We start from the raw sequence: 23,527 nt of genomic DNA, 5'->3' as shown, positions 1-23,527 counted from the left end.
ATGACAGCAAGAACGGTCTACCCAAGGAACCTTACTAAGTAACCATTACGTTAACTAGTCCCCGCCATGTATGTGCCCTCCCAGTTTGCTGCCCCTATAAGCCTCAAGCCCCCTTTGTCTTGTTCTTTCTCTACAAATGTATCATTCTTTCTTAAGATGCTATTATGAAAGCCCAAGTTCTAACCACCCATTTGGAATCTTCATCATGAGTTTCTTCTGTATACATCGTGTCCTGCGTGTTAATGGTTTTTCTCTTGGGAATCTGTCTTTTATCCATCTAATTTGCAGGGCCCCAGTTGCAGAGCCTAGGAGAACTTTTTTCCTCCTCTATGGATCTAAACTCACAGGCCTTGAGAATACGAAGACTCCCTTAAATCAGAGACTCAATTTCATGCATGATTTATAGACTTGAGAGAACTTGTTCAGAAAAACTAAAAAATAAACATACAACTCTTCTGACAAGGCAGAAGGACTTGAAACAAAATTCTAACTGTGGGGTCAGAGGCTAACTTTCATGGTTTGAGGGAGAGACAAGTGAGGAAAGAGAGGGGAAAGTAACAAAGCCCTGGTTATCCGATTGTCCCATGTCGCCAGGAACTTGTTTCTCGGAAGTCAGAGCTAAGGCGGTCTTGGACGGTGAGTTCGGAGGGAGACTGTGCAAGTGGTTCCAGCCAGGCTAGCCAAGGCTGTTTGGCTCGGCCAAGTCACAGCGCCTCTGGAGATCTGTTTCCTCAGGTATAAAGTGCACAGCGACATTCTTTTCTTAAGGCTGCGAGACAATCACTCGAGAGCCTGTGTGTGAGGAGTTCTCGACTCTGCCTGCATCTCAAAACAACTTGAGGAATTCAAAAAGCCTGGGTTGCACCCCGTGCATTTAGATTCAATTTTTTAATTTTTTAAAAATTTTATTTATTTATTTTTTATTTTATTTATTCATTTGAGAGAGAGACAGTGAGAGAGAGAGCATGAGCGAGGAGAAGGTCAGAGGAAGAAGCAGACTCCCCATGGAGCTGGGAGCCCGATGCGGGACTCGATCCCAGGACTCCGGGATCATGACCTGAGCCGAAGGCAGTTGTCCAACCAACTGAGCCACCCAGGCGTCCCTTTATTTATTTTTTTAAAAGATTTTATTTATTTGACAGACAGAGATCACAGGTAGGCAGAGAGGCAGGCAGAGAGAGAGGAGGAAGCAGGCTCCCTGTGGAGCAAAGAGCCCGATGCGGGGCTCCATCCCAGGACCCTGGGATCACGACCTGAGCCGAAGGCAGAGGCTTTAACCCACTAAGCAACCCAGGCGCCCCTAGATTCAATTTTTTTAAAAAAAGATTCTATTTATTTATTTCACAGAGACACAGCGAGAGAGCGCAAGGAGGGGGAGTGCGCGAGGGAGAAGCAGGCTTCTCATGGAGCAGGGAGCCCGCCCAGGCAATCCCACATGACCTGAACCAAAGGTTTAATGACTGAGCCACCCAGGTGCCCCTGGATTCAAGTGTTCTGGGAAAGGTCCCACGCCCCAGCATCAGTGGTTGTCAAAGTTCCCGGATAAGTCTCATGTACAGGCCCTGCCATGGACCGCAGGCCTACTGAGAAAGCAGCACTTCCCAGAACACGTTGAACGGGATCACCGGGGGATCTTCCCAAAACGCAGAGTTAGGACTCAGTGGTATGAGGCCTGGGACTCCGCATTTCTAACACACTCTAGAGGGCCTGCTCTCAACCACACTCAGTACTGCGAAGGGCTAAGCGGCCACAAAGCAGACAGTCATCTACTCTCTCCCCCAGGGTCCTGGGATCGAGCCCCGCATTGGGATCCCCGCTCTGTGGGAAGCCTGCTTCTCCCTCTCCCTACCTTCTGCTCGTGTTTTCTCTTGCTATCTTCCTCTCTCTCCAATAAACACATTAAAATCTTTTTTTTTTTTTTTTAAGATTTTTATGTATTTATCGGAGAGAGAGCAAAAATTAGAGAGAATACAGAGGCAGAGGGAGAAGCAAACTCGTCGCCGAGCAGGAAGTCCGATCCGGGGCTCAATCCCAGGACCCTGAGACCACGACCTGAGCCGAAGGCAGACGGTTCACTGACTGAGCCATCCAGGCGCCCCTCAAATAAACTTAAAAACAAAAACAAAAACAAAACAAAACACGCACAAAAGACTATAGTGTGTGTAAGATTTTAAAGACCGAGAATAAAAGGGTGGTGCCCAGAGAAAGGGAACCGCTCCGGTTCTTGGTTCAAAGAGCACTCGTTGGCAGTCACAGGCACACCCACTTGCTATGGTACCACTGCTCCCCGCATTCGTTACAGATCACGTAGGTCATCATCTCTTCATCTGGATTTGAATTCCGCACCCAGCTTGGCAGGAAGAGCGTTCCTCGGGCGATTACGGTGACCTCGCAGTTGAACTTCTCACAGCGCCTGCACTTTATTTTCCCGGTCGGCGTGCCCCCCGCAGCTTGGGGAAGGTGGTGCTCCCGTATGGCAGACTTCGTGTAGGAGGCTCTCAACTGCTTCAGCTCCTCGCTTGCCATCTCCAACGCCGTCATTTCAGCAAATTCTCTCGGAGACGTGGTCCCAGAGAGCAAGTTCTGTTGCAGGTGAGAATTGTGGGGATTCTTCAGGTTGGCAACTTTGCTTCGAACGCAAGTTTTGTACTTTCTGAGGTTCTTCGAGTGAAGGGTAAAAAGGTGCCCTTCAATTTCTCTCGCCAAGTCTTGCCACACATCAGCCTTGGGCTGCTCTGTGCAAGCACTCGTTAGGGCTTCATAGAGGAGCTCTGTGCATCTGGCTCTCACAGGTGCGGTGGGGTCCGGTGGCTCCCCGAGATGCTCCCCTCTGGGCTCCATGTGACTCGTGCTATTTTCAGGCACAAGCGTTTCCAGGGCTCCCGCCACACCGTGGGACGATGAATTAGAACTGGAGCCGCCTGACAGCTCATCCTGACTTGGGTCACGAGGAAGTCCGGGCTTTTCTTCCGTTCTACTGGGAGGGAGAGATGGAGGGCTGTCCCTCGGTGAGAAGTGGAGATCCTTATGAAGTGCCCTCCATTCTGACAGCAAACGCTTGGCTTTCTTTTTCAACGCCACTGTAGGGCAGTTTCTGAGGACGCTGTACACCGCCCTGACCACGGCCGTCTCCTGGAGATGCTCTCTGGTCACGGGAAGAGTCTCCAGCTCGGCAAGGTGGTTGCCAAGATCCTCAAAATTCCTCTTAGACATCAGTTGCTCAATAAGGGAGGCTCTGGCAGCCACCTGCCTCTGCTCAGACATCCTTGCAGCTGCAAAGAAAAGAGAAAAGAGGTTTCTGGGTTTCTGTTTTTTTTAAGCTTGGGCTTGCCAATTGCAGCCTCCTGATGGGAGTGGAGGAGGGCTTTCTGCCCGTCACCTACGTGGCATTTTCTGCAAGAGTTATGTAACACAAGTGGGCGGGACCTCTTAGCAAATGGAATCTGCGTTGTGGTCTGGTTCAGTTTCAAAAGGCTGAGTCTGGGTTGTTGGAAAAAAGAAAAAAAAAAAAAAAAAAGGCAGCACTGCCACCAGGTTCTGCATTAATGGTTGCTTGTAAGAAGCTCGCGGGAAAATCCCTAGAACTTCTTCCCATCCCAAATTTTACAAATCAATGATCTTTCCGGATCCGGATCGGTCGGTTGCTTTGGATCGACTCTGGTGGTCACGCTGAGCATGTAATCGTGCCAGGGTCAGCAACGACGGGTAAGTCAGAGCAAGGCTGGACTGTTCCCCCCACACTCAGCTATAGAGCTGAACTCCTTACTGATTTTATCATCTTTAAGTGGTACTTTTCTGAATAACAGAATGAGAAACAGGGCAGTAAGGGGATGCTGTTTAATGTCCCAAGGAATGTGAAGAAATCGTAAGGCAGTAAGGTGGCAAGGTGGCCGGAAGCAGACCTGATGGGCCCCAGGAGTCCACGGGCACTGTGCTGACATTGGAGCCTTCTGAAAAGCAGGATGAGGGTTCAGACTAAGTGACAAGTTATGGACAAGTTATGACTTTGGACCAGCTGGTCACTAGGCCAGTTTGGTTCCATTAACTTTTTTGTTTAATTTTGAGATGCAAAACGTTGCTTGATGATTATATCTGTGGGAATCCCATCCTGGACAGGTCAATGTTTACTTTATCTAACCAGGCTATTTTTCTTTTTCTTTCCTTTTTTTTTTAAAAAATATTATTTATTTATTTATTTATTTGACAGACAGAGATCACAAATAGGCAGAGAGGCAGGCAGAGAGAGAGAGAGGAGGAAGCAGGCTCCCCGCTGAGCAGAGAGCCCGATGTGGGGCTTGATCCCAGAACCCCGGGATCATGACCTGAGCCGAAGGCAGAGGCTTTAACCCACCGAGCCATCCAGGTCCCCCAGGCTATTTTTCTCCCCACATAATGTACACAACCTTGCTACCTAATACCCCTGGATCTACACCTGCCCATCTGGCCTAAATATGGACTTATGCATCTTTTTTTTTTTTTTTTTAAGATTTTATTTATTTATTTATTTGACACAGAAAGAGATCACAAGTAGGCAGAGCAGCAGGCAGAGAGAGACGGGGAAGCAGGCTCCCTGCTGGGCAGAGAGCCGGATGTGGGGCTGGATCCCAGGACTCTGAGATCATAACCTGAGCTGAAGGCAGAGGCTTAACCCACTGAGCCACCCAGGCGCCCCTCAACTTATGCATCTTAATGGCAGGGACCCTGTCTTTTAAAAAACTCACGGGCTTCCATTTCATAGCATTTGATATTAAATGCTCATCGCTGGGGCGCCTAGGCGGCTCAGTAGGTTGAGCGTCTGACTCTTGGTTTCGGCTCTGGTCCTAATCTCAGGGTCCTGGGATCCTGCCCTGTCACAGGCTCTGCACTCAGCAGGGAGTCAGCTTGAGAGTCTCCCTCTCCCTCCCCCACTGCCCTACCCCCTGCTCACACTCTCTCTAAGTAAGTAAAAGCTTAAAAAATGTCCACCACTGAGCACACAGTCTAATAACACCGAAGAGAGCACGGAGAGGATCAATGCAGTCTCCCTAGAAACCATCTGACAAGTTCCACAAAATGCAGTGTCCTTTTCTTTCAGGTGACTCGACTTTTATAAATATACTTTAGGGAAACGAGAGATGTAGAAGCTGTCTGGGTAAGAATCTTCTTCCAACTCCGAAGAAACTGTGAGGTCGCAAATGGTTAAACTTGCACAGAAATGTTCAGAGAAGCATTATTCTTAATAGCCAAAAAATGGAAACAACCCAAATGCTAGTCAACTGATGGAGAAACATGTAGCTTACCCACGCGATCGAACAGTATTTAGCAAAACAGAAAGGACCCAGGAGATTCTGATATATACAACAGGGATGAACCTTGAAAGCAGGAAGCTAGTTAAAAACACAGAAGACCCCCTATTGTAAGATTCCATTCATATGAAATGTCCAGAACAGGCAAATTTACAGAGACAGGGAATAGACTGGTGGTCGACTAGGGTTGGGGCGGAGGGATGGGGGGAACCAGTGGTGTGGAATGAAAGGGGGGCGGCTTCCCACGGGTGAGGAGTTTTTCTTGGGTTAAGTGAACAATGTTCGCTAAAGCTGACTGTGGTCATGAACTGCACAACTGTTTTTTTTCAAACTAAACATCACTGAAGTGTACGCTCTGAGGACGTGAATTGTATGGTGTATAAATTGTATCTGAATAAAGTTGTTATTTAAAAACAGCATATAGAGTCTGATCCAAATTTCATTTAAGAATCCCACGTGAAGAGAAAAGGTCAGAAACAAATATACAAAATTTCAGACAGTGACATTTTCTGAATGGCAAGATTTTAAAGATTATTTATTTATTTATTTGAGAGAGAGAGAGTGAGAGAGAGAGAGAGAGTGAGAGAGAGCAAGCAAGCATGAGAGGGGAGAAGCTCAAAGGAAGAAGCAGACTTCCCGTGGAGCTGGGACCCTGACGTGGGACTCGATCCCGGGACTCCAGGATCACGACCTGAGCTGAAGGCAGCGGCTTAACCAACTGAGCCATCCAGGCGACCCTGAATGGCAAGATTTTAGATGATTTTTTGTTTGTTCTTTTATTCTCCCCACATTTTGCGTGATGAGCATGTGTTATTTTCCTAACCAGAAAAGTGATTCGTCCGATATCATTTCCCAGTAAACTCCAGATATTTACAACGTCTGCCTATTGGAAAACGGCACGGTAAATGCTCTTCTACCTTCCCTCTGGAATCGGAGCATCATTAACGGTGCTACGTGACCTGTGGCTTCGCCTCCAGATTAGCACTGACAATTTCCTAAGAGGACTACTGCTGAATCTAAACCAGCTGAATCTCCCCTGGGACAGACACAGCCTTGGTCACAACTGTGAGGTTCCTATCGATGTTTCCCTGCTGGACCAGCTCAAGGATGACCAAGATTGCGAGTCTGGCATTTTTGCCACCAGAGGGTGCCGGCATGTAGACAACCTGGGCAGTCACTGGGTGAGCCGGCAATTCAGGATCGCAAGAGGTTTTTTGTTGTTGTTGTTAAGATTTTACTTATTTATTTGAGAGAGAGAGAGAGAGAGAGAGAGAGCGAGCTTGAGAACGGGGTAAGGGGTAGAGGGAAAAGGAGACTCCCCACTGAGCAGGGAGACGGAAGCAGAGCCTGATCCCAAGACCCTGGGATCATGACCGGAGCGGAAGGCAGATGCTTAACTGCCCGAGCCGCCCAGGCGCCCTTAAGAGGCTATTTTTATCATTATCAAGTATCAGGACTTCAAGATCATTGTTTTAGCTTTTTACAATTCCACCTGCAAGCAGTGAAGGAGGTCTTCCTAAGGATCAAAGGCTCAGCAAACTAAGAACAGGCAAGGTAAAAATACCGAAAAATAAAAAAATACACGGCCTCCCTTACTGAACATTTCTCACAACGTCCCGGGATCTGGAAGTCAGGCAGCCAAGTAAGTCATCATGATAAGGTTTCAAGCTGCTTAATACACTTGAACCCTGCCCAGCTTGCTGCGAAGTTTCCTAACGAGAAAACAGTCCTCTCGCCTGCACTCTGTATTCGTCCTAGAGTTAATCGCTACCAAAGAAATCAGGCTGGAAGTTTGCCGGGTGTTGGCCAGGTGGTTAATAAGAGACAGGCCTCGAGCGCCCACAAGGAAGTTAGGCAATATTTAACTCAGGTCAGAATTTCCCACCGAACGGGCAGAGTCTCAAGGAGATCCTGAAGCGGACCCTGTAGCTTTGGGGCTTCAGTGCAGTGAGCACGGCAGTCTGTCTCAGCAGCGGAACTTTTCCTTCACGTCGGTAAATCTATAGACATTCATATATGCAGGCATAAGCACTCTGCTCTTTATTTCCTATGTCCTTTTAGTTACCTCTCCTCCGTATTCCTTTTTCATTTCTAGTTGTGGTAAAACACACGTACCATAAGACTTAGCATCTTAAACATTTGTAAGCGTATGTTCAGTACATTCGCCTTGTCGTGCCGTCAACTCCCAGAACTCCTCTCCTCTTGCAAACCACACTTTGTACCCACTAATCAGCGGCTCCCCACTCCTTTCTCCCCTACAACCCCTGGCAACCGTCATTGCACCTTCTGCCTTGCCATTGACTACGTGCTGCCCGGGAGTGGGCTCATACAGCATTTGGCCTTCTGGGTCTAGCTTATGTCACTCAGCATAACGCCCTCAAAGGTCACCCGTGTTGGAGCTTGTGTCCTGGATCATTTATACTCCACTGTAGGTACAGACCACGTGTTCCTTATCCATTCATAATAAACGTGTGGGTTCCTTCCACCTTTTGGCCTCTGTGACTAATGCTGCTATGAACATGGGAACACAAATATTTCTTCAGGACCCTCCTTTTCAATGCTTCTGGGTAAATATCCAGGACTGGCATTGCTGAGTCACACGGTAGATCTATTTGTAATTTTCTGAGGAACCGCCATACTGTTTTCCATCCTCCTCCATACGTTTAACAGCATTTAACTGCTGTCAAAGTTTCTGCTCCCCCTGTGGGAGACTGATGTGGATATAAAGCATTTATTGCTCCAGGAGGGTATACTGTAAAAGCAACTGAGATACAAAATTCTGAGCATTGCCATAAGAAGACTAAGTTGCGTCTCCAGTTTACAGCTCTACAGAGTTCATTCAATAAACATTTATCATGTATGTAGGACATATGAGATGCTGAGCCTAAAGAGACCCTCTCTGTCTTGAGGAAGCCGACAGCCCAGTGGAAGGAATACGGACAGAAAATGGGCCATGTCTCCGAAGGACAGACACAGCTGCTAGAGGCCACTCAGAGGGGGAATCCAGAAGCTCGGCTGGGCTCCCTATCATCTGGCAGGTGCTAACTGCTTCTTCCCTGCATTTGCCCTGACTCACGCCTTTTTTTTGGAGGTATCATCCTCTAGTACAGACCTCAGCAAGACATCCCCTCATCTTCCCACTTAAAGCCCTTCAGAGGCTTCGTCTGCTCTCAGGATGGAGCCCCGAGGCCCTTGGCCAAGTGATAAAAAGCCACCTTCCTGCCTCCTCCGTGACCTCGCTGATCCGCGACAGGCACTGCCCATTTCGAGGCTCTGTGCCTCTGTGTCAGCAGCTCCCTGGGCCAAGCCTACTTCTCGCCACTAGTGGCTGTCAGTCTGACTCTAAGCCTCAATCAGCTGGAGAAATTAAACAGCAAACACAGAAACAATGCCAGCGCCTCGTCCCAGACAGAAAGGGATCAGAATCCCTGACCGGAGGCCTGGGTATTGTCCCAGCTGTTCAGGTGACTCTGGTTTTAACCAGAATTGCCACCACTGCCCTGTACACACGGGCACGAGGCCATCCCGTGGCAGGACTGTTACACTGCAACCAGCCCAAAGATGGCTCCGGACCTGCTCCTAGACTGAATGTATGGAACTTCTGTTTTTGGATTTCTCTGACGAGCTCCATTGGGAGTGATTAAAACCACCTGCTGTGCACCGCTCACCTGAGAAGCTTCTCTACAATTACAGCCGGTGGGTGCAGTGTTTTAAGTGTTACGAGGCACCCAATTCCCTGGACCCACGCCCTCCCTTACCTCTTAACAGCAGGAGACAAGGTGCATTTCTTGAACTCCACGTGCCATCCACATTCACGTCCTCTCCATCCTTACGAGGAGCCCGAGTCAGGTAGACGGCTTACCTCCGTCTTACAGATGAGGAAGCCTGTTTAAAAAAAAAAAAAAAATCAAATGTTTGCAGTGGCTTTTTTCATGGCATGGATCACATTAAAATTTTTTTTGTCTGCCTTGCCCACAAGACCCTAGAAGAATGATGTGTTTCTTTTGCTGAGACATGCCTGGCAAACACCTGGTCAGTGCTTCCTATTACTCAACAAGGAGGTTTCTTGCTGTTGTTGTTAAATGAGAAAAGAACATCCTGAGAGCTCCCTCTCCTCTCTGCTCGTGGGCTTCATTCTTTTCACTCCATACCAGCTTGCTTGTACCCCGAAGCCCAGTGTCCCTCAGCTTCTTCCAGGGGTGCCAACCTCATCTTAATTCTAGTTCAAAAAGTCATTCAAAAGGAGGGAAAAAAAGGGCAGCAGCGGCCGTGTGGTGCCCACTGCGGGCTAAACGCGCAGACTCCAGAAATCAAGCGTTTGTGGATAAGGAGGGTCAAGGCGGTATAGCTCGCGGAAGTGAGGGGTGTTAAGCATGTTTGGTAAGTTTCTTGCCCATTCTGTGCCTCGATTTCCTCATGTACAAAATCAGAGAAATTCCACATCCTCGAATTCATATGGGAATAAATGAGATAATCCTTATAAACTCCTTACAGCCATGCCTGTCACACAGTTAAGTCTGACCGACAATGACACAGGGCTATCATTAAAAGATTTATGTCGGGCGCCTGGGTGGCTCAGTGGGTTGAGGCCTCTGCCTTCGGCTCAGGTCATGATCCCACGATCCTGGGATCGAGTCCCGAGTCAGGCTCTCTGCTCGGCAGGGAGCCTGCTTCCTCCTCTCTCTCTGCCTGCTTCTCTGCCTACTTGTGATCTCTGTCTGTCAAATAAATAAATAAAATTAAAAAAAAAAAAGATTTACGTGACATGTATCCACCATACCAGGCACTGTTCTAGAGCAACGCGCCAGCAAACTTTTTGCATAAAAGGGCAGACAGTAAATATTTTCAGCTGTTGCAGGCCATCGGACCCCTGCACGGACTGTTCAGCTCTACCGCTCTTGCAGCAGGAACAGCAGCCACGGACGATACATCAAAGAATGGGGATGGCTTTGCTCCAGTGAATCTTTTTTCAAAGACAGGCAGTCTGGATTTGGTGCAGGCCCTTATCTGCTGACCCCTTTCTAAAGCAGTGCTATCCAGAAGAAATATTACACAAGCCACAGATACAATTTAAAGTTTTCTAGTAACCACGTTAAAAAATAAACAGGGGAAATTCATGACACTTTACCTAAACAGTGTGTCCCAAATCCTGCCATTACAACATGGAATCGATAAAAACAAATTAGTGATCTCTTACATTCTCTTCTTCATACTAATTCTCCAAAATTTCCTGTTTGACGCTACCACGCATTTCAATTAGGAATAGGCACATTTCCAGTGTTCACTAGCCTGTGTAGCTTGTGGCTACCTATTGTACAGCACAGTTCTAGAGCATCTGCTAATATGGGTAATGTTTACATACACACCTGTACCCCTAGGTTCTAAATGCATATCAAAAAGAGTTTACACGTGGCGAGCAAGAGCAGGTCCTATCGATCTGTTGACTGAATGCATATAAAAGCTTGTAAATTTAACTAATACGGGTAGGTCGCACCCATCTGGCTTAAACCCCGGGGAGAGGGGAGATCAAAGAGAAATTCTGTTTCTAGTCATTAAGTCACGTACACCTCTCCAGCCACACAGGGAGGCCCTTCCCCAAATGAAGAACTGATGCCAAATGTTGGGACGCCGCCGTTTCAGAACAGCCCCTCAACACTGCGCTACTGCCCTTTCAAGTTGGAATGATCTCTGGCACATTGAGTGGAAGGAACCAGCCCAAGGGCCCGCTGTGGCCCGGGTTCGGGTTCCGGAGGGTGGGGCGCGGCGACAAGCGAAGCCTGCTGCATGCCGTCCCGGGGTGCCAACCTGGCACCCCGCACAGGAGCGGCGGCGGTCCCAAGAGGGCTGCCCACCCAGCGACTTCAGGGGGAGAAGAGGGGCGAGGGTACAATCGGGCCTACCCGACCTAGGACAAACCGAGGGCACCCCCCGGGGCAGTGGTGGGCTTTCCCGAGCACCGGTGGCCTGACACACCGGAGAACCCGCGGCGCCGCTCACCGAGAAGCGCAGAAGCCCGGAAGTGTGGGGAGACCTCGGCGTCGGGGGCGAGTTTCCGGTACGCGGGGCGGGACCACCAAGGCTCAACCAATCCAAGCCCGCAGACTAGAGAAGGCTGGCCTCGGGCGCTGGCGCATGCGTGCTAGGTAAATGGTGTCCGCGCAGAGCGGCTAGCGGCGGTGAATCCTCCCGCATCCGTGGCTGCCGGTGGCCCCCGGGCCTCGCTGACAATCTGGGCGCAGGGCGTGCGTGGGAAGAAATTACCCCTAGTAATGCCTTTCAGCTGCAGAGTTTGTTGAACTACTCTACGACATACGCATTCTGCTTTCATTCAAGACATTGCTTAGCGAAATGTTGACAAAACCTTGGCCAAAAATGCCATTTAGTGCAGCAATTAATTCGGCAAGTATTTCTTGCACCCCTGGCACACATCAGTTGATATGGAAATAGTAATCATTCATTAAGTAGCCACGTACGTCCTGCACTTCTCGCCTGTATGCATTCTTACCCTGCAAGGGTCCAATAAAATCAAAGCGATGGTAAAACTAGAGACTTTATTTTCAAAAGGCTATTGTTTTTTTTTTTTTTTAATTGTAGGAAGTTTATTTATCTCCAGTTTCAGTATAGATTTACATGTCTGTTTCCAGAAATAATACTTTCATCTATGCCCACAATATATAATAGAATGTACATTGAATATATTCTATCAAAAGGCTACTGTTTTTTTTTTTTTTTTTTTTTTAAAGATTTTATTTAGGGGCGCCTGGGTGGCTCAGTGGATTAAGCCACTGCCTTCGGCTCAGGTCATGATCTCAGTTTCCTGGGATCGAGCCCCGCATCGGGCTCTTTGCTCAGCGGAAGCCTGCTTCTCTCTCTCTCTGCCTGACTCTCCGCCTACTTGTGATTTCTCTCCCTGTCAAATAAATAATAAATAAAAAATCTTTAAAAAAAAATAAAGATTTTATTTATTTGATAGAGAGAAATCACAAGTAGACAGAGAGGCAGACAGAGAGAGAGAGGGGAAGCAGGCTCCCTGCTGAGCAGAGAAAAAGGCTACTGTTTTAAGATTGTTTCTAACACAAGAACGAAGTGAGACACCTATAAATCTAATTTATTGAATAGGATCTTGGGGGCCCTTGGGTAGCCTCAGAGGTTAAGCAAAGGCTTTGGGCTGGGGTCCTGATTTCCCGGTCCTGGGATCAAACCTCTTGTCCCGTTTCCTGGTCTGCGGGGAGTCTGTTTCTCCCTCTCCCTCTGCCCCTCCCCACTGCTCATTCTCTCTCTCTCTCTCTTAAATATATAAATAACAACTTTTTTGGGGGGGGAGTAAATTTAATTGAATTGCTAGGCAGGCTGGAGCAATTACATGTACTCGAGACCAGCTTTTATGAAATGGGGTCCAAGTGGCGGACTTTGGTGGACTTGGGCCGCCCAGCTTTCAGCCTACCTCTGAACAGCCAATTGGGCCTGCCATCTACCCTAGCCAGGGGCCAGCTACAGGACCAAGCTGGGCCTACTGCATACCCCTCCCTGGAATGTGAATTTTGAGCAGAGTAATGTGGAGACTAGTATGGTGAGAGATCATTCTAGTAACGTTGGCATGCTGATCAGCAATGGCTTCTTTCCACAGCTTGGCTTCCAGCCCTGGAGCCCATTTCCAAGGCTGGATTGCTGGTCTTCCGATGCACCTGCACGCTCCTGTTTCCTTACCATAACCTCCCTTTGCTGTAAGTTAGCGGAGGTCTGGTTCTGGTGCTTGCTACCAGCAAACGCTGCCATAGTCCCCATCTTAATGTAGCTGTGTGATCTGAGAGCCATCCGAAGAGCATCCCTGATCATAGATGGTGTTGAAACTGCCTTCTTACTTGTTCCTTCGTAGTAGAGCATTGGAAGCTACTATTCTAAAAGAACGAGTATCTGAAAGATTACATTTGGAACGCTTTATTCCCTACACCCGCATTATCTGAGAAGGGTAGCCTCTCTTCAGTTGTTGGGATAGAGGACAAGTAAACGTTGACGGGGGGACCTGGGAAAGAAAGAAATGTCCACAAGATTAGGTTCTTTGAGATCTCAGGGGTCACTGGATTGGAAGGTTCTAGGTATCCAGAGAGGCATGAGTTCACAAGACATGGGGAAGGGAGAAATGGAGCAAAGCAGGAGCAGGAGATGCTGCAGACAGCCCTCTCTACTGTTTGCCAGGTGGCAGCCACGGGCACATAGGCCATCACAAGAGGGCACTGCTGGAACTCTGAGAAGGATCCACAAACTGAATGGGAGCACCCAGTGCCTCACCTTTTGGAGGAGAGCTGTGTTACTGCAACTTGGACCCATGAGGAAAAAGATTTTTTAAAAAATTAACATATAATGTATTATTTGCCCCAGGGGTACAGGTCTGTGAATCATCAGGCTTACACACTTCACAGCACTCACCATAGCACACACCCTGCCCAATGTCCATAACCTCACCCCCTTCTCCCTACCTCCCCACTCCCCAGAAACCCTATTTGTTTCATGAGATTAAGAGTCTCTAATGGTTTGTCTCCCTCCTGATCCCATGAGGAAAAAGATTTTTAAAGGGACAGTGACAGGGATAAGAAAGGGGGATGTAGAAGTTTCTGTGGGTGTCCAGGAAGACTAATGGATGTGGGAAAGTTGAGGGTTCCAGGCTTTCTGAGCAGCAGGCACATTTCCTCAGACCTCAGCCCCATCAAAATTCCAGTGCTGTTGACCTCCTGCAACCCACTTGATGTCCAAAGTCCTTTGGTATCCTGAAAGGCAAGCCAGGGGACATCCCCAGTGTCAGAGTCATTGGTGGCTGGGTTATATATGAGTCTATGCAACTTTAGTTCAGACTTGCCTGGTATTTATTGAGAGCTGAATTCACTCAAGGTGTCCCAAGTTAATTGGCACAGTCAGATAGATGAAGCTCAGCTTTGAGGGGGTGGGGAGTAATACTCTTACTTTCTAAATTTTCATTGTGGTATAGTCCATATGTAGAAATGCTGGTGCACAAATTGTAAGCGTATTGCTCAATGATTCTCATAAAGTGAACACGTCCATCCAAAAAGCATCGAGAAACAGAATGACCACAACCCCACATCCCCACTCGTGCTTCCTCCTAGCACCCCCTCAGAGGGTAAACACAACCCTGACTTCTCCAGCACAGATTTAATCCTGCCTCATCTTGAAACTTAGGTAAGCAGAGCCACACAGTATGTCCTTTCTAGTTTCTTTTGATCAATGCCAAATTTTTAAATTCACCTGCGATGTTGTGGGCAACGTTGGTTTCTTCATGCTCACTGCCTGATAGTATTTCATTGGATGGATATACCACGGGTTATTTTTCTATTCTACTCACGAGGGACATCATGGATTTTTGAGTGGTCCCACTGTGACTATTATAAATCGTGCTTCTGGGCATTTCTATTGAGGGTATACCTGCGAGTGGAATTCTGGGTCGGTCATACTGTTTGAGGCCATAAATGCCTGATACAAAGTCTCTCGCATGATTTTTCTACCTGAAAAAGGCAATTCTAAATGTGTTTCAAGCAACATCATCAGCAAAATAAATATATAGGCTTTGAAAAAAAAAATACTGGGACAGAAAGAGGAATTAGTTCTTACCTAATTTCATTGGATCCAGCATTCTTCATGCTGTAGAAGGTGGCCCCAGGGTGGGGGAAACCGTGACCCCCCAGGGCCCGCCTCTGCACTGCACCCCTGCCCTGAGGCCTGTGACAGAGAGGTCGGGGCAGCCGTGTGGACATGAGGCTCAGGCTACCTGCTATCCCGTGAGTAATAAAGCCCAGCTCTCCGATCCAGGAGTCTTGTGTTTTGTACTGGTCCATATGAAACCAGAAGAGGCCAACTTGTTAGCTTTCAAGAACAGTTCTTAACTTCTGAAAACAACCTCAGGTGAAACCATTCCATAGTCATCCCTCGAGCATTCTGTGCCTCCAAGGAGAAGAGTACAAAACCTACAGGCTACCTCAGGTCTGGCTGAAGACTGGTGGAGTCGCCGAGAGACATCGAATGCCCAAGCCCAAGGGCTCTGGGTTTTGCCCAAGTCCCAACTGCCATCGTACAGACAAGGGAAATGGTACACTTCCCACAGGGGACCTGAAGTCTCCCGAGGTCTGTAAGGGAGGGACACATCTTCCTGGCCACAAGGAGGCTTTTTCCACACCTGAGAGCAGAAAACTCCAGTGTCATTCAGTACCCCTCCCTACTTAGGACAAAGGCCCAGATGTGCTCTCAAAGTCAGCTTGGTGCTTTAGTCAGCTGCTGACATTCAGCCCCAGAGGGGAGCAAAAATGGGGACTCGTGTCATTGTTATTTCAATGTGTTCATGTAAACTCATGAGGTCGGAGGATGTGGGACATCCTGGTGAATGTTGTTAGTCTGTGCCAGGGAAGAGGCAAGCACCATTCAGTGGTAATTTGGGCAGCACGCTGGGTCTGTGAAAGGTTGAAGATCATGGTTTTGTTGAAGAATCTATCTGCACAATGTATCATTTTCTGTAACGCTGCTCGGCAGTCTGGTGACAGGAAAGGGAAAGAAGTCAGTGGGGTGATCAAGATTGGGGCTCTGTATGGTGGCCTTGGTGGAAGAACACAAGGGCATGGGTCTTGGGGGGCAATGGCAAGTGTCTTTGAAGGGATGGGGGCCTTGGACTCTATGTTGTTTTATAAGAGAGAAAGTCAAGGCAGGAAGCCAAGAGATGGGAAGAAAAAGAAAATGTCAAGGGAATGGGTCTTCAAAAAGTCCAAAGGAGAAGTATGAGGTTAAGAGAAAGCCAGATAAACTAGGTAGTTTGATGTTGGAGTTCACGTTCAGACCTGATGATTAAGTCCAAGGTGGTGGCCATGGTGCAGGGACCAGGAAGATGATGGTAACTGGAACAGAGGTCAAAGAACAGTGAAGCTAGGACATCAGATGGGTCATTTGCATAGATGTCACCACACTGGTTGATGACTATGGCAAGGAAGGGCCAAGAGGACTGTAGAGCTGTTTCACTGCACCCTCAAAAAACAGTGGCCTTTACAGGGAAAGAGAGAAATAGGAGATTGTGAACAAGAGTGGAGCAACAAGGGTGTCCCCTTCGAGAGGACCCGGCATGTGCGCAGGGAGGAAGGACAAGCAGCTTTCATTTGCTAAGGCCGCAAGGACAGAGGCTGCCCAGGAGAGAGCTCAGCTCAGCTGAGGAAGAGGCCGTTGGCAGAATTAAGATGGAGGAGAGTTTTTTTTTTTTTACCAGTGTTGTGTGTGTGATGGGGGAGAGGGCAGAAACAGTGGAAGTTAGTATCCAGAGGAAGCAGCGTGTAACAGTGTGGGCAGAGGGTTTGGGCAGGACAGTGGGAAGGGGCGAATGACAAGGGGGTTTCAAGTTGAGCGGTGGCCAGGGACAATAGATATGGATCCTGGCTAAATGATCTGCCCTTAGGTTCCCCAAAGGAACCCAAGTATGACTCAGGGCTGTGTAGGCTAGGGCTCCATGACTTGATAGCCCATTGACTAGAGTTCAAAACAATATGTTGGTATTTAAGGGCCCAAAGAGTTAGTCCCCCAAGACTATGGTCTTGTGGTATCATTGGTAGGGGAAGCCCCCAGGGTCAGGGAAGAGTAGTCACTTGAGTCTGGATTGTGATTTGTTTGAAATCCTACATAGGCCACGAGAGGGTTTATTTTTATCTCACTTAACAAAATGTTGAACAGTGACTGATTGGGAACAGGGACAGAGATACCAAAATGTCATCAGACACCCAGGTTTCTTCCAGCTATGCACCCCTCCATAAGGTATGGTCTTTGACCTCATGATCACAAGGTAGCTCAAAGAGCTCCTGCCTTCACAACCAACTACAGTGCAGGAAGGAAGAAGGAGGAAGAGAAATGGCAAGAGAGGCTGCCAACTGACAACCCTCTTTAATGATCCTTCCTGGAAGCCCCACCAATGACTTTAGTAGGCTCTCCATCTGAAAGAGGGGTTGGGAAATGCAGCCTTCTAATTCAGCACATTCCACTCCCTGCCCACAACAAAACCAAAACAAAACAAATAACACACACACATTTATATGGTTATACTAGTAAGGAAAAAATCTAAGAATGGATATTGGGTAGGCAACTAGAAATCTCTGCTACAGATATTAGAGAAACATGAAATACTCTTATTCAATTCAACTTGACTCAGCCTTGCGCAGTAATTCTCTACCCATATATAACATGATTTCCAGGCTTCCCTATTTCATTTCTGGTTCAACATCTCTTCCTTTAACCTGGATCACTGGGGCACTGGTCCTTCATTGCAAGTTCTCCCTTCTATCTTCCTTTATTCTAAACCATAACTGAGCTCCCGAATTTCCTCGGTCACTGAAGAAACAGAGGCTTCTTCTTCAAGTTCTATCACAGTCTTAGAAACCACCTGTATCAGTTAGTCCTTGCTGCATAACAAACCACTCCAAAGCTTAGTGTCTTAAAATGACCATTTTATTCTCTCTCATAATTCTGCGGGCCGATTGGACTTAACTAGGTACCTCTTCATCTGGTCTCACTAGAAACACTATTTTTTGGGCTTCTGTAACTAGCAGTTTTCCTAACAGATACAACTACAGCCGTTGAAGACAAGGCGCTATATGCCAAAGTTACTTCACACTAAAGGAAAACAATGTTTTTGCCCTACCATCTTGAAACGTTGTATGTGTTGGTTGTATTAAAGAGAACACTGATGGAAAAAGGTTACTAAGTTTTTTTTTAAAAAGGGTTGTTAAGAGTTTCAGTTTAAAAAAAAAAACTTTAAGAGTGAGGTTACACATATGAAAGGTTAGTAAGTGGACTACCTTCTCTCCTTCCTTCCTCCTACAGCTCAAGGCCTTCGTTGCTTCAAGGGACAACAGGAAAATACTTGGGGAACCTTCTCTTTATGACCCAGAATCTTAAAACATAATATATGTTCATCCACAGGGAATATACTCAAGATTCATTACCATACAAAGCTGTTGCTGAATTTGAAAGAGAGAAACAGAGAAAAGAAGGTGTTGGTCTTTCTTCTGAACCCTACACTTGCCTGATTTAGTTTTAGATATTTCTCTGAGGCCTTAAGCTCAACAACTTCAGCTAATTTGCATTGCACTTATGAGGCCTAATAAAGCAGTCCTGTGCTCCTGTAAAAGGAAATAATTTTACGAAGTTTTAAGTATATAGAGTGTTTCCAAAGAAAAAGAAGAAAACCCACATTTTCCAGTAAAGCAAATAATTCTACATATAATGAAACAGAGCATTAACAACACATTTTCTTACTTAGAAAAATAGAAAAACTTAGACCATGACACAAGGTGATTAGTTGAATATTATTACAAAGAATTTAAATATACAAGCTTGGCTATAAAAGATCAGGCTCAGCCACTTAGATAAAAATCTATCTGCTATGTCAGTTTCCAAGAAGTGCCAGAAAAGTCAGAGAAACAATTCCCCGTGGGATTTTGTTGTTGTTATTTATTTTTAATTTTTTTAAAATGTTAAACTTTTTAAAAAGTTTTTATTTATTTATTTGACAGATAGAGAGAGAGAGAGAGAGAGAGTCAGCAAGAGAGGGAACACAAGGAGTGGGAGTGGGAGAGGGAGAAGGCTTCCTGCTGAGCAGGGAGCCCAATGCCGGGCTTGATCCCAGGACCCTGGGATCATGACCTGAGCTGAAGATCACTTCGGCTTAACGGCTTAACTACTAAGTCACCCAGGTGCCTGTATTTGTCTTTTGTCTTTTTTTTTTTTTTTAAATTCAAAAAACGTTTTATAGAGGTCCATCAATTCATGGAGACAAATCAGATACACTGGAGGATGGGGTGCTGGGGGGAGAGGGGAGGAAAGCTGAGCTTTTTCCACACTTCCACATTTTATAAATTCAGAAATGAATGAGTGGTACTATACTGAAAGGCACCTATTGGCACATCTTCCACAAGAAAGACATCTTACAATAATGTTTCTGTTGGTAGGTTATGATTTTTCATTTTGTTATTTCTACAGTGGGACGATCTATGATGTTGTATCAGAAAACAGAGAACGGACAAAACATAAAGACAGAAAGACAGAAGACCAGAGTAACATTCAGCCAGTCGCAGATAAAAGGTCATCTGGACACAAGCCTGAGAGCAGCACGACGCCGTCCACTGCAATTTCCCCGCGTTTGTCCTTGCCACGTTCTGCTTCAAAAATGACCTAATAATGGAGAAGATTAAAAAAAATTACTCCAAACCATTCAAGTCAATGATATAATCCAACTATTTAATAGCAATTAAACAGAACTGAACTCGGGGCACCTGGCCAACTCAGTCAGTGGAGCACGAGACTCTTGAACTTGGGTGGTGAGTTTGAGCCCCATGCTGCATAAAGATTACTTAAAAAAAAAAAAAAAAAAAGGGACTGAACTCATCAGCCCCTATGGCGAAGGGACAGGCATTGACATTGCATATATAATAATGTATTTTCCAGATGTCAGTATCTGCACTGAAAGGATTATATTCAGAGAAAACAGGCTCACTGCCACTCCTAAAAGCATCTGCATAGCCTTGAAAAGCTAAGAAAGGTAAGGCAGAAGGAGGACAGAGCCTGATGTGGGGCTCGATCCCAGGACCCTGAGATCATGACTTGACCTGAAGGCAGAGGCTTAACCCACTGAGCCACCCAGTAAGTTCTTTTTTTAAGATTTTATTTGACACACAGAGAGAGGGCACAAGTAGGAGTAGTAACCAAGGGAGAGGAAGTGGTAGGCTCCCCACTGAGCAGGGAGCCCAATGTGGGGCTTAATCCTAGGACCCTGGGATCGTAACCTGAGCCAAAGGCAGAAGCTTAACCGACTGAGCCACCCAGGTGCCCCAAGTTGCATAAGTTCTTTATTTATTTTGGATGCTAACACTGTATCAGTTGTAATTTGCAAATATTTTCTCCCACTCAGTAGGTTGTCTTTTAACTTTTCGTTGTTTCTTTTGCTGTGCAGAAGCTTTTTATTCTGATGTAGCCCCAACAGTTTATTTTTTATTTTGTTTTTTGCCTTAGAAGACATCTAGGAAACTGTTGCTGGGACCAATGTCAGAGAAATTACCGCTTTTCTCTCTTCTAGGATTTTTATGTTTTCAGGTCTAACATTTACATCTTTTAATCCAATTCGAGTTTATTTTTGTGTATGGTATAAGAAAGGGGTCTAGTTTAATTTTTACATGTAGCTGTCTAGTTTTTCCAACACCATTTGTTGAAGAGACTGACTTTTCCCCATTGTGTGCTTTTGCCTCTGTAGTAGATGAACTGACCATATAAGTGTGGGTTTATTTCTGGTTCTCTATTCTGTTTCATTGATATATGTCTATTTTCTGAACAGTTCCATACTGTTTTGATTACTATAGCTTTGTAGTATATCTTGAAATCTGGGATTATAATACCACCAGCTTTGTTCTTTTTTCTCAAGATTGCTTAGGCTATTGGGGTCTTCTGTGGTTCCATACAAATTTTAAGATTATTTGTTCTTGGGGCGCCTGGGTGGTTCGGTGGGTTAAGCCCCTGCCTTTGGCTCAGGTCATGATCTCAGGGTCCTGGGATCTAGCCCCGCATCAGGCTTTCTGCTCCACGGGGAGCCTGCTTCCCCAACCCCCTCCCCCACCTGCCTCTCTGCCTACTTGTGATCTCTCTCTCTGTCAAATAAATAAAATCTTAAAAATAATTATTTGTGGGGCGCCTGGGTGGCTCAGTGGGTTAAGCCGCTGCCTTCGGCTCAGGTCATGATCTCAGGGTCCTGGGATCGAGTCCCGCATCGGGCTCTCTGCTCAGCAGGGAGCCTGCTTCCTCCTCTCTCTCTCTCTGCCTGCCTCTCTGCCTGCTTGTGATTTCTCTCTGTCAAATAAATAAATAAAATCTTTAAAAAAAATTATTTGTTCTAGTTCTTTGGAAAATGTTGTTGGTATTTTGTTTAGGATTGCATTAAATCTGTAGATTGTTTTGGGTAGTGTGGATATTTTAATATTATTTGTTTTCTAAATCCATGAGAATGGAATATCATTCCATGTGTTTATATCATCTTCCATTTATTTCATCAGTATTTTATAGTTTTCAGAGTACAGTTCTTTCACATCTTTGGTTATGTTTCTTTCTGGTATTTTATTATTTTTGATGCAATTATAAATGGGTCAGTTTTTAAAATTTCTCTTTCTTCTCCCTCGTTATTAGTGTAGAGAAATACAATAGATTTCTGCACATTGATTTTGTATCCTATGAACTCACTGAATTCATTTGTCAGTTTTAATAGATTTTTGATGGAATCTTTCTGGTTTTCTACATGTAGTATCATGTCATTTGCCAATACTGAAAGTTTAACTTCCTCCTTACCAATTTGGATGCCTTTTATTTTTCTTGTCTGATTGCTGTGGCTAGGACTTCCAGTACTATGTTGAATAGAAATGGTGAGAGTGGACATCCTTGTCTTGTTCCCAACTTTAGGGGAAAGGCTCTTCCCCACTGAGGATGATGTTAGCTATGGGTTTCCATATATGGCCTCTATTATGTTGAGGTCTTCTCTCTAAACCTACTGTGTCGAGCATTTTTATCATGAATGGATGTTGTACCTTGTCAAATACATCCATTGAAATTATCCTATGGTTTTTATCCCTTCTCTTTTTGATATGGTGGATCCTGTTGACTGATCTGTGAATACTGAACCACTCTTGCATCATAAATCCCACTTGATCATAGTAAATGATTTTTTTAAGGTATTGTTGGATTTGGTTTGCTAATATTTTATTCAGGATTTTTGCATCTATGTTCATCAGAGATATTGGGCTGAAGTTTTCTTTTTCTTGTGGTATCTTCATCTGGTTTTGGTGTCAGGGCAATGTTGGCCTCATAGAATGGATTTGGATGTCTTCCTTTCTCTTCTATTTTTTTGAAATAGTTTGAGAAGAAGAGGTATTAACTCTTCTTTGAATGTTTGGTAGAATTCACCTGTCGAGCTGTCTGATCCTGGACTTCTGTTTCTTGAGAGATTCTTGACTACTGATTCAATTTCATCATGGGTAATCAGTTTCTTCCAATGGTTGTCTGAGGTTATCTATGGACACTAGATTCTTAGCAACAAGACTCCAGTCCTAGTAAAGATTTCTGTGTCCTGGCCAGACATGGAAGTTGGTGAAGAGATGGGTGACTTTACGTACTGGATGGGTACAAAGACTATCCATGGCCCCCAGGATCCAGTGAAAATGTGCTGCCTTCTCTTAATATCCGGGCTGCTTTTAGCCCTTCAGGAGTGCAGGGCCCCCTAGGGAGGGGCACCCTCCCTCAAGCCTGCGTGAGCAAAGAGCCGAGATCGAATCCCATCCCGCTCCCCCCTTATTCAGCATCCCCATCCTCCAGTATGCCCCAGGAAGGATGCCCTTCATACTGGAAGAGTTCAGGGCATAGGTGCCTGCGTCAGAGCCTGGCTGGGCACAAGTGTCCCTCTTGACAGAGCAGTGTTGTGTTACAGTGTCCCTGCTGGCTGGGCTCTTTGGCAGCATATTTGCAAAAATGTGTACTTAAAAAAAAAAAAACAACCCACTGTTTTGACGGCACATGCTACTACCCGCCCCCAAGCTACCGTGTTCTACTGAGAAAGCATTTCTCAGTATAAAAATTCGGTCATGGAGTCATGAATGCTATGTGGAGGCGTATTTCAATTCTCCAACAGGATGTCGACTATGCATAGCACAGCCCAGTGTCACAGTCCCCAAACCACGTTATAGCCACAGCTACGTAAATATGTGGGTTGGGTTTGTGTCGATGCAAATATGTTGCATAAACTAGAACCAACGTGTGCATCAGCACTAAACAAGCATGGGAAAGAGGGAAAGAATGGTGAGAAAATTCACCTATATCCCAACGTGTATTTTATCTATAGTCAGATCTCAGGACGTATTTTAAATAAGATGCTCTGCTTCAGTGGGACGCATAGATAAAAAGATATTGAATATAACGTCTGACCCTAGACCCCAGGTTTCCTACTACTGTGTATCAAAAAACAAGGATTTTCCTTATATTTATGAATCATTCCTCTTTCACAAGCGAAGTGTCAATGGAATCCCGATTCATGGATCCACTAAACGCTCTTCTTCTGCAAACCCTTAGTTGGTACTCAGCTGTTCATGTATCTCCTTCTAGCTTCCACCCTACCTCTTCCCTTCTCACATCAACCGAGCCTTACACAAGGGTCCACAGTGGCTGCCTCCCAAGCTCTA

General features: G+C 46.0%; 2 protein-coding genes across 8 annotated transcripts in view; both read right to left on the bottom strand.

Moving 5' to 3' along the window:
• Positions 1-383: 383 nt before the first annotated feature.
• Positions 384-11,412, bottom strand: TCEANC (transcription elongation factor A N-terminal and central domain containing). 3 transcript variants are annotated; one of them, XM_059158109.1, is made up of 3 exons: positions 11,283-11,412; positions 9,044-9,170; positions 384-3,272 (listed from the first exon to the last, which is right to left on the bottom strand). In XM_059158109.1, the coding sequence occupies exon 3, from the start codon at positions 3,262-3,264 to the stop codon at positions 2,251-2,253; it is 1,014 nt and encodes a 337-aa protein (XP_059014092.1). In that variant the 5' UTR covers positions 3,265-3,272; positions 9,044-9,170; positions 11,283-11,412; the 3' UTR covers positions 384-2,250. The 3 variants fall into 3 exon arrangements, with proteins under 3 accessions (XP_059014092.1, XP_059014093.1, XP_059014094.1); XM_059158110.1 differs by lacking the exon at positions 11,283-11,412 and adding an exon at positions 11,191-11,276; XM_059158111.1 differs by lacking the exon at positions 11,283-11,412 and adding an exon at positions 10,652-10,767.
• A 7,338-nt stretch (positions 11,413-18,750) lies between these two features.
• The window catches only part of EGFL6 (EGF like domain multiple 6), a 58,557-nt gene continuing 53,780 nt past the window's right edge, over positions 18,751-23,527 (bottom strand). For all 5 annotated transcript variants that reach the window (XM_059156779.1, XM_059156777.1, XM_059156778.1 and 2 more), the window contains one exon: positions 18,751-19,490. In XM_059156779.1, coding sequence (XP_059012762.1) covers positions 19,380-19,490 — 111 coding nt within the window. In that variant the 3' untranslated portion in view covers positions 18,751-19,379. The remainder of the gene's footprint in view (positions 19,491-23,527) is intronic.

Source organism: Mustela lutreola, chromosome X, assembly GCF_030435805.1.
Source record: "Mustela lutreola isolate mMusLut2 chromosome X, mMusLut2.pri, whole genome shotgun sequence".
Lineage (NCBI taxonomy): Eukaryota > Metazoa > Chordata > Mammalia > Carnivora > Mustelidae > Mustela > Mustela lutreola.
Note: the sequence above shows the minus strand (reverse complement) of the source record. Positions and strands in the feature narration are given on the sequence as shown.

Coding starts and splice junctions, on each gene's coding strand:
- TCEANC (XM_059158109.1), bottom strand. CDS start 3,264: ATGTCTGAGCAGAGGCAGGTGGCTGCCAGAGCCTCCCTTATTGAGCAA.